Genomic DNA, 16,048 nt, shown 5'->3' with positions numbered 1-16,048 from the left:
GACGCAGCTGCGCGTGCCGTACCGAACTTTCGAAACGTTTGCGCATCGAATCGCGCATGCCACCTATCCACGAAGGTTGGCAGTACTGCGAAACTGTTACTGCACAAGCTACCGCGCCGACGCCGCTGGACGCCACGCTGTCACACGGCGGCAGCAAAACAAGCGATTCTAACCTCTGCGCCTTGATCTGTCAATACCCGTCAAACCGTGGTTAATTATCCGTTTGGTAAGTCCTTTTACGATGTTTTACGAATGTCTATCCATCGTTTGAATATCGTATGTATATATCGGCTCGTCTACGTGTACGCCACGATTCCAAAAGTATAAACGATATAAATAAGCTTCCATAGAATAACAAAGAGCCGGGATCGTCCAGTTCTTTATCTACGTATAGTAGATTGCTACGCGACGTATATGCACGATGTATGTACATAGATGCAAGTTTATACATATCTCGTTATCGAATAAACAACAATGAATCGCGTCAAGTTTAGGATCGTACGTATCGCGTTTCGAATTCGTGTGCGCGTATATAACTATTTATATCAATTATTTACTTGTTCGAGCATTAGACTTTCACCGAAGAACGACGACTTTGCTACCGCACTTTATAGTTCGCTCAAATCGAATACAGTTGCGTCGCAATAATCGAAAGCGCGACGAAACAATCGATTGTTCGATACGAAGCTCGTTCTCGAAGCTTGTCTACGAGTTACGTCGTGTACGGGACGCGTTCGTCGCTTTCGTGGACGGTGATTAGTGACAATGAACGATGAAGTGATGGATGCTAAATAATAAATTAAGTAAATATATTTTGAAGCGTGTATCGCGTCGCGACAGTTTCTTGAAATCGTGACTACGAACGATGAAATTCGCCAACGTGGAAAATTGGTGTTCTTCGATCGCGGTGACGTCGTTGTTAGCGGAAACGAAAGAAGAATTGGGAAGGTAAGAAGAAGATAGACAGTTTGATTATTTAATGGGGAAAAATTGTTCACCGAAATATATTTGAGAGACCAAGCACACATCGAAATTGGTTTCGTAGTATGTATGTATATAGTTCCACTTGTTGATCGGATGCACGCGGCTTTTTTACATAACCCGATCAACACTGCTTTGTTCATGCTAATTGTTTATAATTTCTCTTATCGTGCGCAAACCTAGACGATTTTACAACAGCAACGAACGAGTTCGAGAGTTGATTCGTGCCACAGTTATTGGCGGGAATCGTACTCGAACGCCATATTGCGTCATGTGATCGCGCGGCCATTGGGCATGCGCGTCCTCGACCGCGGCCCGCGACGCACATTTTAAATTCGTCTCGATGCTTGCGCGACGGTTAAACGGCAACGGAAGTGAATCGAAAAGTGAAAGGAATCGTTTTGAAAGATCGCGTGTGCATCCCACCAAATTATGTACTGTTACGCAGTCGAATAGAGCGAACAATAAGAGTATCGTGTTTTAACGTCTACGCACCGGTGCAACATGTGGCGCATCGAAGCAGAATTTATAAGCAAACTGGAACGCATTTCGAGCAACAAGTAAAACTGGTGTAACAATTGTACTAAGTAAGCGATGTTTCGAAGGACATTTATCCACCCCACGGAGAGAAATCACTGTCAGTTCTTTTACCGTACCAGGGTAGAAACGATACAGCCTTGGTGTGTCCACGTTGAGCTTTTCTGTTTGAAAGTAATCTGTACATTTGCGCGAACCTGCAATATTGAAATTCGTCTTTTACAATTTAACCGCGCCGCATGCAACGATCTACAGTCGTGGACAAATATTTGCGGATATCTTTTAAAGATTTGTCTACAATTGCAATTTTAATTTTCCCGCACTCAGTGGATTGAACGATGCTTTTCTTAGGTATCGATAACTTGAAGACGGTTATATAATATTTATAGAATATCACAATATATATATCATTTAAAGTAACTTTTTCCTTAGCGAAAATGCAATCCGCGGCTTCGTCAACGAGTTATCGACGGAAAACAGCGACCAATCAGAAGCGAGCTCGCGCAGCGCTAGGCGGCCGAGCCAATCAGCGATACTGTGCTCCGCGCGCTCGTTTCGCCTCGCGCCGGCCGAGCCTGCCTCTGATTGGTCACTGCTTTTTCGTTAATAACTCGTCAACGATGCCTCGAAGAAAATTTTCGTAAAGGAAAAAGTTGCTTCAAATCACCTCAGGAACCCCTCATTTCCCGGAAGTACCATAATTACGAGACACCTTGTATATTCGATTCGAGTATTAATTACGAACCAGTTGCCGATGTTCTCCGTCGGAATTCGGTAAGCAACGTTGTTGCGTTTTCCATCGGATCCGTCGTCGACCGCGGCCATCTCGATCTCGCCTCGTATGGTGCTCTGTCCGATCTGGAATCGCCCTGTCTTGTCTTCCTTGGGAAATTCGTCTGAAACAAACCGAACGATGATCGTTCGATCGGAACACACGCGGAATCGTTTCGCGAAATCCCGAATAGATTACCGACCTGCCATGACTCCGAGCATATGGTGAATGCGCGGCGAGTTCTCTCGATCGTCTTGATCGCCGTCCTCGCCCGATTCTCGATCGTTCCCGCTCTGAGACCTCTTTCCACCCCAATTGTAGAAACACGCTTTTCTCCTCTTTCCATCGTAACTGTAGTACGGAGGTTGCTGACACCACCAGTCGTTCTCCGCCCTCTTAAGATTGTCGGTGAACTCGTCGGGTTCGACGATGGTCGAGTCGATCTGGTTGAATTCAGAATTCGTCTCCCTTCCGCGTTTGCCGCCCCAACCCCCGAACGCCACCTTTCCGCGTTTACCGCCCCAATCCTTGAACTCCAGCCTTCCGCGTTTACCGCCCCAATTGTTGAACGGCGGCCTTCCGCGTTTTCCTCCCCAACTGTCGAACGGCACCCGAATCGGTCGACGTATGCCCGAATTTTGACCGCTCGTATTTATCCTCTTGCCACCCCACCAAAACGCCCAGGGATTCTTCTTTTCTTGCGCGGAGCTCTGAAAACTTTGTTCATTGACGTTTCGCCTTGGCAGATCGCTGCGCCAGTTACTGTTGGCCCTTCGGTTACGGCGCCAATTTTTAGCTGACAAGGAGGCCGGATTATTTAGCAAAAATTGCGGTTTAAGCGCACAGTAACTGGCGTATGTGAAAGAAGTCAAAGGAACCGGATTATTTAGCAAAACTTGCGATTTAAGCGCACAGTAACTGGTGCGTGTCAAAGAAGTTAAAGAAACTGGATTATTTAGCAAAACTTGCGGTTTAAGCGCACAGTAACTGGCGCATGTAAAACAAGTCAAAGAAACCGGATTATTTGGCAAAACTTGAGGGCACAGTAACTGGCGCATCTACCCGATCGATTATAACATCGATAGACCTAACGCAATAGCTGACCTTTTCGTTTTGGTCGAGCAAAGATTCCGCGGAGTCTTGTCCCCTCTTTATGATGATTTTCAAAAAATCGGCCAGCTTGGCGTTGGATTCGTCTGGAACGAGAATTCTCGTATTGCGTAGCTTCCTCGCGGTTACGAAAAAAACACGCGTCTCTAATTCTCACCTTTTATAACTCCGCCAGGATCGGCCTCTTTTTGGTCGGCCTCCATCGCGAACGAATCGCCGCTCGAGTCTCTGTACAAATCGTTCGTCGTTGGTCCGAACTTTTCGGTCTCATTCTCGAGCCTGTCATCCCGTTCGGTTCGCGAGCGTGCCACGTCCGAGAAATTATTCTCGATTTCCACGGTTCCGAGGACTACGCGCGCCAGAAGCCAGACGATCGGTAGAAAGGTCCGCATCGTTCTAATTAAAATTGTTCGAAATGTTGTTATTTGACCAGGCAACGAGCAAACAGGAAAGTCATTTTCTTCGACGAAGGTGCAATTGCGTATTTTTTTGTGTGCATACGCGTCGATGTGTGCGCGCGCGCACGCGTTTACGTATGCGTGCATCGCGGAAGGTCGCGGCGGTTCTCTTTTTAATCCTAGATTTACGGAACCCGTCAAAATGGCGGGTCGCTAATTCTTTCACTCGCGATTATTCCTACCGTAAAACATACATTTACGAGTTTATTTATTCAATTTATACGTTACTTACGGCAAATATTAAAACAACACTGGTTAAAAATCGGAATAAATGTCTTATTGTTACTTTTATAAACTAATACGAAACGGCTGTTTTTTCGGTGCCCCGTAACTCTAGCGTTAACACACGCGTCCCGAGGTTCGTTATTAAATTCGAAGAACGGAGAGAAGCCCGAATATATGACCGCGATAAAGCCGTAAAAAAATATCGCGCGGCCGCCTTCGTTCCAAGCGGCGCAAGAAGTTCGTTCGCCAAATAAGCTAACTATAAACGGATAAGGGAGAGGAGGCAAATTCGCTCGGCGAGTCGGATGCACCCGGTGCATCGGCGCGTCCCAGCTCAGGAGCAGAGATAGAGAGAGAGAGAAAGAAAAAGAGAAAGAGAAAAAGAGAGAGAGAGTAATGCCATGGAAATTCTTTATTACGAAAACAGCGTAAGCAGGCCGCAATCTTCTTTACGAAAAATAATCCGGCAACGGCGCGTTTCCATTAAGGGTCGAATCGGTTGCAGAGGAGCACCGATTACACATGCATGCACAATCGTGTGTCGGCGGCGCGACGCATGCAAGTGCACGCGCTCGCGCGTATTCGAACGCTTATTTCGACATAAAATTCTCACTTATATTTATATTTGTATATATATGTATAGATATTAATTATATATATTAATATTTCGTTCTCGTCCCGTCATTCGTCGCTCGACATATTCACGGCTGCAAAAAGCACGAAAAAGCGTGGGGAAAAAAAAGAAGATGGCGCCGCGCGACCCTTTCCTCTCCCATTATTTTCCCGCCTCCCGTTTCTCCTTTTACTCATCGATCGACGCTTTTACAATGATAATCGGTAGATGACATTTCGCGAGGGAGGAAGGGAGGAAGTGCACTTTCGTCAGCGTGCGTGTTAAAATCTAGTTAGCGGACGCTTTCAAACCTGTCACACCGGCGTACTTATTTCCGTTCACAAACTATTTGCATCCGATGCTTCCGCGATCGCGCGCGTTCGGACGCCGCGCGCGCCCGTATTTTCCCCTCGCGTTTTACCGAAACGCGCGGTCTTTTTCCCCGACTTTCTTCGCTGCGGATATTTCTCTCGCGATCCGGTTTCTTTCGGTTCCGTTCCGTTTCATCTCGTTTCGACTCGAATCGCGGAAATTACGCGTGTCGCACTGTTCGCGCCGAAAATCAATAGTTTTTTCAAACCGAGCGTTCCTTCAACATCTCGCGAAAAGAACGGGCGAAGTTCACCGCGGATATCGAGACCCGATGGAAACATGGAAGAGATAATAGCACAGTCGAGATAATTAATTTCCGTAAGACTCGCGGAAACTTATGCCGCGAAATCATTTCATTTCATTTCATTCCGTTTGTATTCGTTCGTACGAAATTATCAGACTCGTATTTCCACTTGCGATTACGCGATTTAAAGTCACCGTACACGCAGACCGCGGCGATTGCAAGAAAGAAACGCGTCGAATGTCTCTCCTCGAAGCTCTAATTCAAGGTGTTTCTCTTCAAATCGTTCTACGTACGTGTGCTTACGAGCGCGTGTGTACGCGTGTATGTCCGTATTTGTCTCTATTTTCGTTTGTATCTCTCCACTTACTCGCATTCGCTCTCGAATCTCGCTTCGACGTCGAAATTCAACCGAGACCGCTCCGCCTGGACGCAGCCGATCTTCCACGGCTGGTCGTTGCTGAAGAGACGTTTCGCTCCTTGTACCAGTGTGACGCGCGCGTCGTAACAACGTACCTGAAGCACGAGCCCCACCGAAATAAGGTGTACAATGGACGGGTAACGATACGCGTCGCTCTTCTTATATCCGCCACGTGGTTCTCTCCGGCGCACTCTCCGCTGGCCAGAAAAAATCAACCCCTGCCTTTCATCCCCTCTTTAATCCCTTCCCCCGTTGTTCTTCCCGGCTCCCCGAGCGTCCCTACCGCCCCCACTTGCTCTGTTTTTCGTGTCCTTTCCTTTTTCCGTGTTGAATGCAAACCGATCGGAAGCACGCAGGTTTCTCTGCCGCCCTGTTCCCGCGCCACCACCCCTAATCGAACGGGCGAACATTAAGTTTCCGCGCGCATAAATAACGCGCGCGAAACGCGCGACGGAATCGAACGGTCGGCTCGGCGTCCCGCGCGTACCAGAAACGGAACGTTTTTCAAGTCGGAAAGCGGCGAATCGAGTATGCTGCGGGAATGGGGGTCGCATGTGTGCGCGAACGTTAAAAATGCGTTACGCCGCGCTCGTGATGTATAGCGGCGCGTCGTCGCCGTAAATTTTCGTTCCGTGTGCTGCGCAATTCTTTTCAGTCTCCTCGATCTTTCGCTTCCTCGATCTTCCAGGTTTTCAGCGAGTACTTGGGCGAAGCGATTACGGCGTTTCTGTCTCTGCGGCAAGTTCTCCCTAATTAGCGCTCGGGTCGCGCGCGGAAACGGAAAATCTGGGAAGAGGAGACGCGATCGTTCAAGCCTCGTGATTCGTTTTCATAGTTGTCGGGAATCGGTGACTAAGAAAACTAAAATATTCGTGTCTCCTCTTTCCAAATTGCCCATTTTCGTGCGCGAATCACGGAGAAATTACCGTGGATCGAACGATCGATCCGTCGAATGATCGATCTACGGAAACGTCCGCGCACGAGATCAGAATTTTCCTCGACGGGATTCTCTTCGAGGCCGTTTTCTTCGCACTTAAGCATACACTTCGCACTCGAAATTACGGCGACGGGGCAGACAGCAGGATCGTACGATTCGTTCCAGTCGGTAGACTTTCGTCCGCTCGAAATCCGACGTCTCCATGGACCGTTTAACATTCTTATTGTTAGAACGCGTTCGTTCACGCTGTCACAGTGGCGCACACGGACCAGAGTTGGGCAACAAATTAATCGACGACTAATAATTTAAATATTACCGTCGATCGTTGATCGCGATCGAGTATTAAATTCCTTTCGATCGTTAGTCGCGATTAACGCGACTATGACTGAAGTAGGAATCCCCCTCGTTCCCCCCTCACTCCGAATACAAAAAGACAATGAAGCAATCAGCAGAATAGAGACAATTGTTAACGGAGTTACATCAATATATAGATTCCGTTAAAAAAATTGATTATTGTCTCTTTCAATCGACGATCACGCATTCGTCAATCATAAATTCAATCGCCGACCTTTCGACGATTAATTTATTTAATCGTTTCCATCGATCGTTCAATTGAAATTTAACAATTTTAATCGATTGATGCCCGTCGCTGGTACGTCGGACACGCCGACGCGGCGCGTTTCACAAATTTTTGCATATATAGTAATGTCTCCCTAATTGACGTTCGAATTGTCCACAAAGATGGACAATTCAGGAATAGGAGATACGATTAATCGAGCCTTGCGGTTCGTTTTTATAGAATTGTCACCGACTATAAAAACGAGCTATAGAGCTCCAATAATCGTATCTCCTGTTCCCAAATTGTCCATTTTTGCGCACAATCCGAGCGTCAATTACTGTGTCGTCTCGGCCATGACTTACTCGATTGCTTACAAAACGATCAGCTTGTTTCGTTTAACACTGTAATCTAAAGGGGAATCGGCGTGTTTCGTTAATAAAACCGATCAAGTAATAACACGAAAATTACGACAACATATTGTAATTCAGCCAGATAGATTAGACGGATCCCGTCGACTCGGCGGCGGCAGCTGCTGCGCTCGTCCTCTTACCTCTGCCCACGTAGAATAGATCCGAGTCGGTCAACAATTGATCCAACAGTGACTTCCGGTCGCTCGACGGTTTCGCTCTTTTCCTGGCAACGGCTTGCCCGAAGTGCTCGGCCTCTCTGGATCTCGAATCGAGTTCCGGAGTCTCCGCGAATCGGCTCGAAACGCGATCGCTTCCGCCGTCGTTCCACGACCGGTTCGCGCCCGATTTCGTCCGCTCCGGTTGCCCGGCGAATCGATGCTTCGTCTTCTTGCCCCGCGAAATGAAGTAAGGCTGCTCGAACAAGTCCTGGAGCACCAAATGCTTGTTCCTCTGGCCGAGGATCCGGCCGTTCTTCTCCTTCGCGGCGACTGCGTTCGCGACGCCCGAATCGCGCCTCGACCGCGCGCCTTCGCGATAATCGCGCTTTCGTCTGATCCTGTCAGCCTCCAAATCGTTGATCGTCGAGTTTCCATCGTTCTTCCGCCACCGACGGACCCGTTTTCCCCGCGACAGCACGTAAGGATCTATGAACTCCAAGCGAAGCGGCAATTTGCCCGCGTAATCGTTCGCGACCTCGACCCAGCTCGGCTCGTCGGCGTACAACGGGTTCTCCACCATCCAGCCTTGCTGCCGGAAGTAGGCGCAGATCTCCGAATTGTAGGCGGACAGCTGATTCTTCTTTTCCAACAGGTCCCTCACGTTCACCGACACGATCGTGGTCGGGCTCGGGGCGCATCGTCGATCGACCGGACCGAATCGATTCGAAGGACCGCGCTGCGACGCTCCTCCGTTCTCCCTCGTACGTCTGAATCGTAAAGTTTCCTTGCTGTCGGCAAATTCGACTCGCTTCAACAGGGGTTATTTAGGGGCGAAGCGATTACCTGACCGCGGTGAGCAACGACTCGTCCTCGTCGATGCGCACGTTGCCCCGCGATACTTGCTTCCCGGTGCCAAGATACGATAACGCCGCTCGACGAACGTCCGTCACCTATGGTTCAGATTTCGTAGATTAGTTGCGTGAAACTCGGCGCTTTTATCGCGATGTTATCGTGTCAGAACGCTAGGTTCTATCGTCGCGAGAAAAGAAAGAAGCTAAGGGTAGAGAAAAGTGCTAGAACGAGACTCCGGGGAGAGAAGCGTTCCTCCCTTCGATCGAAGACTGAAACCGAGTCGTTATCCTAATTTTCGAAGTCTCTGCTGTTACAGAACAGTAGAATGTACAGAGTGTCTCAAAATCATCGCGCAAGCGGCCGGTGAGGGGTTCCTCAGGCGATTTGAAGCAACTTTCTCCTTTACAAAAATGTTCTCCGACGCGTCGTTTACGAGTTATCAATGAAAAACGTTGATGAGGTGCGAGCACTCGGCTGGAGCCCCGCCCTCGCGATCACTGCCAACGGCGCGACGCGGCATTGGCCGCGAGGGCGAAGCGTCGGCGGTAGTGGTCGCGAGGGCGGGGCTCCAGCCGAGTGCTCGTGCCTCATCAGCATTTTTCGTTGATAACTCGTAAACGACGCGTCGGAGAACATTTTTGTAAAGGAAAAAGTTACTCCAAACGACCTCTGAAACTCATTTCTCGCTCTTATAATAATTTTGGGACATAATTTACTGTACGGAAAACCGACGATCGCACGAACATACCACGTCGACGTCGCCGTACGCCGCCGCCGACAGTAAGATCGTTGCGACGAGTAGCTTCTTCATTGCTAAAACCTCGAACATGTTCGCCGCGATAATAATCGATGCGATAATAATCGTTGGCCGATACCGCGGCGTCGAATACGCGAGCGTACACCTGTTGCGGCGCGGCTGGACGAGGCTAGGCGAGCGCACACGAGCGCGCGAGGCACACCTGTTGTTCGCGACGCGACTCGCGGATAACAAATGGATACGGCGAGTTCGTTCCTTCAGTATTTATGGTGTTCCGCGGCGTACGCGGCGACCGACTTCGTCGCGGTCCAAAGATCGGGAGGATTGCACGGGGAATTCGCGATGCGGTAAAACCCACCTCAATCTATGTCGCTGTACAGCGCAAACACACTGCCGGCTTGGTTTTTCCTCTTGCACCGGCTTCGCCCATCTTCTTCCTTTCTTCTTTTCCTTCCTTATCGCGTGGGAAAGTTCACGTCATGTGGGAAATGCGCGCCGGCCGCTCGTCAACTGTGAATTCTCTCGCAAATAGTCACGCACGAGGCTTCCGATAGTTTTCTGCCTCTTTTATGACCCGTGCGATGCCACCGTTCAATTTTTAGCATTATTGTTCTTCGAGATCCGTCGCTTTCGGCTGGGACAGCTCGCGAACTCGAAGAACAATGTAGATTTGGATACTCAGCCTTTGCTGAAGAAGCAGCGTTTTTTTGTGTAGGGGTAGAATTTTCTCCGCACAACGTCAAATTGTTAAATTTTGCATATTTTTTTATATAAATGTCTATTTCAATATTTATATTATTTTGTTGTAGCTTCTTAAACAGCTTTAGGGCCCCTTTAGGGCGCTTTAGGGCGCTTTAGGGCGCTTTAGGGCGCTTTAGGGCCCTTCCATGGGCACAATACGAATTTCCCAAACAATTGGAATACCCATAATTTTATCAGTATTTAGTGATACAGCTGTCACTCGCTTTCCCGTTATTTTTCATTTCTCACCCCTAGAAATTGGGGGTGACGGCACCTACGTACAGAGTGTCCCAAAATTAATGTACAAACGGGACACTACACTACGAGATTATTCAATCGGGTGTGATTTCAACGACGGCATACCCGGAGCGACTTTCGTTCCGCGTGAACGCGCCGCGTTGCTGTAACAAAAGGTAAACGGGCCACGAAAGAACGCTTTGATGCTTACTTAGCATGATCGCGTTACTATGTCTTGGAAATGAGCATCCAGTCCAGAACGTTGTCTGTCCAAATCGTCGAGACACGAGGGGCAACGTTTTTTTAGACAAATCTCGTTCATTATCATCTTGGTTTTTCTTTCAGGCTTGGGGGTGCGTTTATTCTTCGCCGAGGAAGCTTTCGAGGGAGCAGCGTTAAAAATGGTACGACTAGCGATAATCGAGAATCGAGAATCAACTTCGAATCGCGTGCAATCTACAATTATTTTTACCGTTCACAGAAATTTCGGTTCCTGGGCGACGGGGACTGTCCCGATTGGCTGCTGGCTGAGATCAACACGTTGTCGCGTATGGTACGTGCTTGAAATTAGGTTTCATTAAAATGATAATTATATCATATATAATTCATATATAATATCATATATAATATAAATAATATTTAATCGTATATTAATAATAATATAAATAATAACTATATCATATATTAACTATACTATACTATATAACTATATCATATATTATATTATATTTATAATATAAATTATACATCATATCATTATATAATTTATCACAAAAATAGGTTAACCTTACGACTGTTTGGAATCAGCAGCTACTCATTTTTGCACCATAAACGCATAAAATCCGCGGTCCATTCATCGGCATTCGGTTCGAACCCCCGAACAGCTTTTTCATAGGAAACTCGTTTCGTTCGCAGACCTCCATCAAAATCCGAATATTGGGCCAGGCGGTTGCGAAGTACCTGACAGAAGGCGAACTGGACGTAAGTAGAATAAAAATCCGCCGTTCGATCGTTAACAACTCGCCGTGTGCTAATCCAGCGGCGATCCGCGCGATTTAATTATCATCCCCTTGATCCTGTTTCCCCTTGCAAAACCACGTGTCGCGGTCCGCGTGGAATCGCGTTAGACGCTGCGCCGTCTGTGTCTTTGCGTTGCCCACGAAAACAACAAATTCGATTCTAAAGGGAGTCCGCGTTTTAAGGGCGGCGATACGGCCGCGCGAAAGCTTTTCGCGACACCTTTTCGCCTAACGTGATATATTAGAGCGAAGCTTCGGATAAATTTGCTCGACGAGGCGAGGCACCAGCGAGACCCACGGTTCCCTTGTCTTTGCAGGAGGACAAGATAAAAAAGCTGACGCAGGACGCGAAAATTGGTGAGTAGAAATGTTGTTTCGCGGGTAACGTTTTCTTTCCAGCCGAGTCTCTCGGTTTCTGACACGTCTCTCGCCCGATTTGCCGCGAAGAGCCGAGCGACGCCAAAGCCATGATAGCCGCCCTCGAATTAATATTCGTGTCGTCCGCGCGATACGGCGTCTCCGCCGCCGATCTGAGCAGCGAACTGCAGCAACTCGGTCTGCCGCGCGAGCACAGCGCTGCGATTGCACGACTGCACACGGACAACAGCCCCCGAATCACAGATGCGCTCTCGTCGCAGTCTTTGAGAGGTCAGTCTCGTCAGAATCCATTCGATAAAATTTCGTTAAATTTTCTAGGGTTATGCAAACGTAATGTCGTTTTATTTGATTTATTAATTAATAGCAAAATTAACAGAAAAAGCATTTTGGTCGTCGTCTCGAAGACCAGCCAATCTGTCATCTAAACAAAAAATTCGAGTCGCTTAATCCTCGGTTTTCAAGCAATTTATTGCGTTCTAAAAAGTCTACGAACCCTTTTGTGGACCACTGTAATTCTAATTGAATTAGAATAGATAATTCTAGCAGCCGCGCATGCGCAATCGCGCGCGGAACAGTTGTGCTCTTTTTAATTGCAGAATAATCTCGTTTGAGCCGACCGACACTTTTTACAATTGTAAATTCCGATCGTATATACATCACGTAATTGTAAATTGAGATTCAAATTCTCATTTTGCATGCTCATTAATTATTTCTTTTTATAATAATTCTCTGTTCATTATCGTTTCACTGCTCCAAATGACATCTTTTCTTTAACATGTGCACCAATTCCATGGACATATTATTATTATTATTAATAGTATTAGTAATATTAATATTATTATATTAATAGTATTATTAATATTAATATTATGTTATTATTATATTTTTCTTCTTCTTCTTCTTACTATTATTATTATTATTATTTATTTATTTACGGGCTACCGGACACCACTTATTTAACAATTGTCAAACCACATTACTTATGGGTACACTAATACGATTATTCGAGCCTCGCGACCCGTTTTTACAGTCGCAAACAATCGGTAACTATAAAAAACGTTCCACGAGCCTCGAATAAAAAAGAATGCTCTCCTCGCAAATTATCCTAATATTTTCTGCGCAATCTGAGCGCGAATTAGGAAGAAATTACTGTGTTCCAAATATAATTACTGATCTAATTATTGTGTTCCTAATGTACGTCATTAGCAGCTTTTTCTAATTCGTTTCGTCTCGTCTCGTTTCGTTCCTTTCGCGTCTCCCGTTCCTTGATAACTCGTTTTCCCCGTCCAATACATAATACATGATATGTCGAGCATGCTTACACCTTTTCCCCGGCGAATATCCGCACTCATTTCGATAAATTTGTTACGCGTCGCATTTCCATGCGCCGATCGATGCGCGGAATCCGACCGATTAAAACGTCCGCGACGCAAAGATTCCTTGATGCGGTATTCCGGCATCATTTCTATTCTACCCTGCTGCTAATAGAATTTCTTTTTATCCACCCACGCGCGATTCGCGTTCCGATAAATGTTCCGCCCGCCGTTTTCGCAGTGAGCCGGTTGTCGTCGATCCAGGTGTTGCCCTGCGCCAACGCCTCGCCGTTCTCCACCCTGTCCCTCAAGCTGAACAAATTGGGCGGCAACGGGGAGGATTCCGTCGTCAACATCTCGCAGGAGGACGTGCAGGTTCTGCTCGCTGGTAAGAATCTCGCGGGTCGAGTGACACTAATTTTTCCACGAATTTTCGACATTCGTTTGCATCGCAATACGATAATGTCTCTCTAATTGATTCTAATTGACTAATTGGCTCGTTTTTATAATTACCGATTATCAGCAACTATAAATTGTCCATTTTCGTTCAAAAACTGAGCATTAATTAGGCAGAATTTGCTATAGCTCGCTGATATCGTCGAGCCTCGTCGAGACACGCAACAGTTACAGTAATGTCTCTCTAATTGACGCTCAGATTGTCCACAGAAATGGACAATTTGGGAAGAGGAGACACGATTATTCGATCCTCGCGGTTTATTTTTATAGTTACGAATTGTCAACAATTATAAAAACGAGGGCCGCAAGGCTCGAACAATCGTATCTCCTCTTTCCAAATTGTCCATTTTTCTTCACAATCTGAGCGTCAGTTAGGGATACATTACCGTATACTCGAACAAACTGAATTCGACCTCTTTCGGATGCGAAAGCGTTCTAACGTCATTCACTATGATAAATATCAACTTTCTAGTTTAAGTAATTAATTGAATTGCTTTGACTTCGATTTTGTCGCGGCCGATTGACGGCGCTGAACGTGTTAACGCTAGATCTACGGAAAGATCCGACAAAATGGCGGGTCACCGATTTTCTAATTCACGATTGTTCGCATCGCAAAGATACATTTACGAGTTATTTATCGAAGTTTGTATATCACTCGCGGCAAATGTTACGAGAACGCTTGGTAAAAAATCGGAATAAATATCTTATTGTTGCTTTTATAAGCTGATGTAAAAACGGCTGTTTTTCGTGCTCCGTAAATCCAGCGTTAAGGCGGCACCGTCGCGCGCGAAATTAGATTAAAACGAAAATTAAAACGAAGCCGTTTCTTTTTCATTTTCAAGAACTGCGACGAGCGAAAGCGTTGATGGAGAACCTTTGAGTAACTTGCGTCCAGCGAACCATCATCCTGTATTATATACATATTCTGAGGTAATCGAAACAGTGTAATCATACCGATTAAAACGAATGAAAGCAACCATGACAAACGAGCGTCGTTAAATTCCATAACGCCTTCCAATTTCCAATCACTCGAACTCGATCGAATCGGAATTTTTCTGACGAGAAGGGTGTCCCCAGGGATTTTGGTTATAATTATGGCTATGATTATATGGTATAATGTATATTTATTATATTATCCATTTTGTCATGTAGCATAACATCGTTATTTCTATAATAATTATAATAATTATCATAATCATAATAATCATAATAATATTATGTATATATATATATATGTATATATAATTAATCGTAATAATAGTCGTAATTATAAACATAATAATTAGAATAATAATAATGTAATAATAATAATAGCAATAATAATAATAATCATAGCACCATGAACACTCCACAGCAAGTTTGTTTCCTTTTATTTTGTTTTTCTTAATTCGTTAGTCGGAAAAACACGACGCGCGGATGCGTTTCGAGGGGTGAGAACCGCGATACAAAAAACGCTATCAAAAAATAATTACCGCTCGGAAAGACCGCGGGATCCTAACACGCTATTCTCGCGAGAGAGAGAATTCTCTTCGCCGGGGAACTAAAAGAGAAATATAAGATATATAATCACGCGTGAATGACTAGATGATTCGAACGTAAGGAAACGCGATGATTCGATCTCGACTAGAAACGCACCGCCGCCGCGGTGTCCCGAGATTTCGCGGGTAGGGCGGCGATAAAAAAAAACGCCGCGCTTCGATCCGGCCGGATCGAGGTAATCGCGCGCGAGATTACGCGATCGGTTGTGTTCGAAATGCCGCGAGTTCGAGCTGGAAAAACGCTGGATGGATCGAAGCCGCGCCGTTTTTTCTTTTCTTTTTTCGCCCGAGGAAATCTGGAGTCGCGATTCCTGGCTTCGCCGCGAGCCGCGGCACAGAAAACGTAGGCGTAGCACGTGAAAAATCACTGTATCACCGTTCTCACACACCCGATAAGCACCGCGGTTTTTTTTTCTCGGAGGGGTGGTGGGGGTTCGTACAAGCGTCGAGGCGTACATTACATCGTAATTCTTTTAGCATCCCTCCGTTTTTCGCGCCGTCAACTTTCCACCCCGGTTTCGTTTTTCGTGTACGCTCTCCGCGACTGTTCGTCTCTCCTGTCTCTCCGTGTAACACGTGTCACTGCATACCGTGTCTCCGTGTGTGTGTATATATATATATATATCTATGTACGTACGTACGTATGTATGTCAGTCAGCGTAGGTGTAAGTGTAGGCGCAAGTGTAGGCGTAAGTGTGACGCGATCGTGTCCTCTCGCGCGCTTCTTCCGCGTGTACGCTATACGAATGTACGTGTATACCTCTTTCTCCTTGCGACCACCGTCCATTATCTAAACTGTGTTTTCAGTGAAAGCTCGTTTTTTAACATATATACTTTTGCATCTTCGATACTTCCCGTTAAGTAAATTCGTCCCCTTTGTTACTTTACCTATAAACCGGATAGGCGCGCGTACCTTACTTTAAATAGTCCATTCCATTCCGTTCAGTATACATATACATATAT

General features: G+C 46.3%; 3 protein-coding genes across 4 annotated transcripts; 1 reads left to right on the top strand and 2 right to left on the bottom strand.

The window, feature by feature from the left end:
• The first annotated feature begins 72 nt into the window (after positions 1–72).
• LOC117224142 (COMM domain-containing protein 4) lies at positions 73–14,533 on the top strand. Of its 2 annotated transcripts, none has more exons than XM_033476856.2 (8): positions 73–226; positions 10,727–10,785; positions 10,863–10,934; positions 11,297–11,362; positions 11,718–11,757; positions 11,848–12,048; positions 13,333–13,479; positions 14,390–14,533. In XM_033476856.2, exons 2-8 carry the CDS (start codon positions 10,783–10,785, stop codon positions 14,425–14,427), a joined length of 567 nt encoding a protein of 188 aa, XP_033332747.1. In that variant the 5' UTR covers positions 73–226; positions 10,727–10,782; the 3' UTR covers positions 14,428–14,533. The 2 variants fall into 2 exon arrangements, with proteins under 2 accessions (XP_033332747.1, XP_033332748.1); XM_033476857.2 differs by lacking the exon at positions 73–226 and adding an exon at positions 695–948.
• LOC117224140 (uncharacterized) lies at positions 968–5,809 on the bottom strand. Its single transcript, XM_033476854.2, has 6 exons — positions 5,680–5,809; positions 3,558–3,796; positions 3,395–3,486; positions 2,493–3,000; positions 2,264–2,414; positions 968–1,715 (listed from the first exon to the last, which is right to left on the bottom strand). Exons 2-6 carry the CDS (start codon positions 3,790–3,792, stop codon positions 1,592–1,594), a joined length of 1,110 nt encoding a protein of 369 aa, XP_033332745.2. The 5' UTR covers positions 3,793–3,796; positions 5,680–5,809; the 3' UTR covers positions 968–1,591.
• On the bottom strand, positions 4,481–9,624 carry LOC117224266 (uncharacterized). The gene is made up of 3 exons (XM_076526039.1): positions 9,395–9,624; positions 8,638–8,744; positions 4,481–8,561 (listed from the first exon to the last, which is right to left on the bottom strand). Exons 1-3 carry the CDS (start codon positions 9,473–9,475, stop codon positions 7,724–7,726), a joined length of 1,026 nt encoding a protein of 341 aa, XP_076382154.1. The 5' UTR covers positions 9,476–9,624; the 3' UTR covers positions 4,481–7,723.
• Positions 14,534–16,048: the final 1,515 nt, after the last annotated feature.

The sequence above is a fragment of the Megalopta genalis genome, chromosome 13, assembly GCF_051020955.1.
Source record: "Megalopta genalis isolate 19385.01 chromosome 13, iyMegGena1_principal, whole genome shotgun sequence".
Lineage (NCBI taxonomy): Eukaryota > Metazoa > Arthropoda > Insecta > Hymenoptera > Halictidae > Megalopta > Megalopta genalis.
Note: the sequence above shows the minus strand (reverse complement) of the source record. Positions and strands in the feature narration are given on the sequence as shown.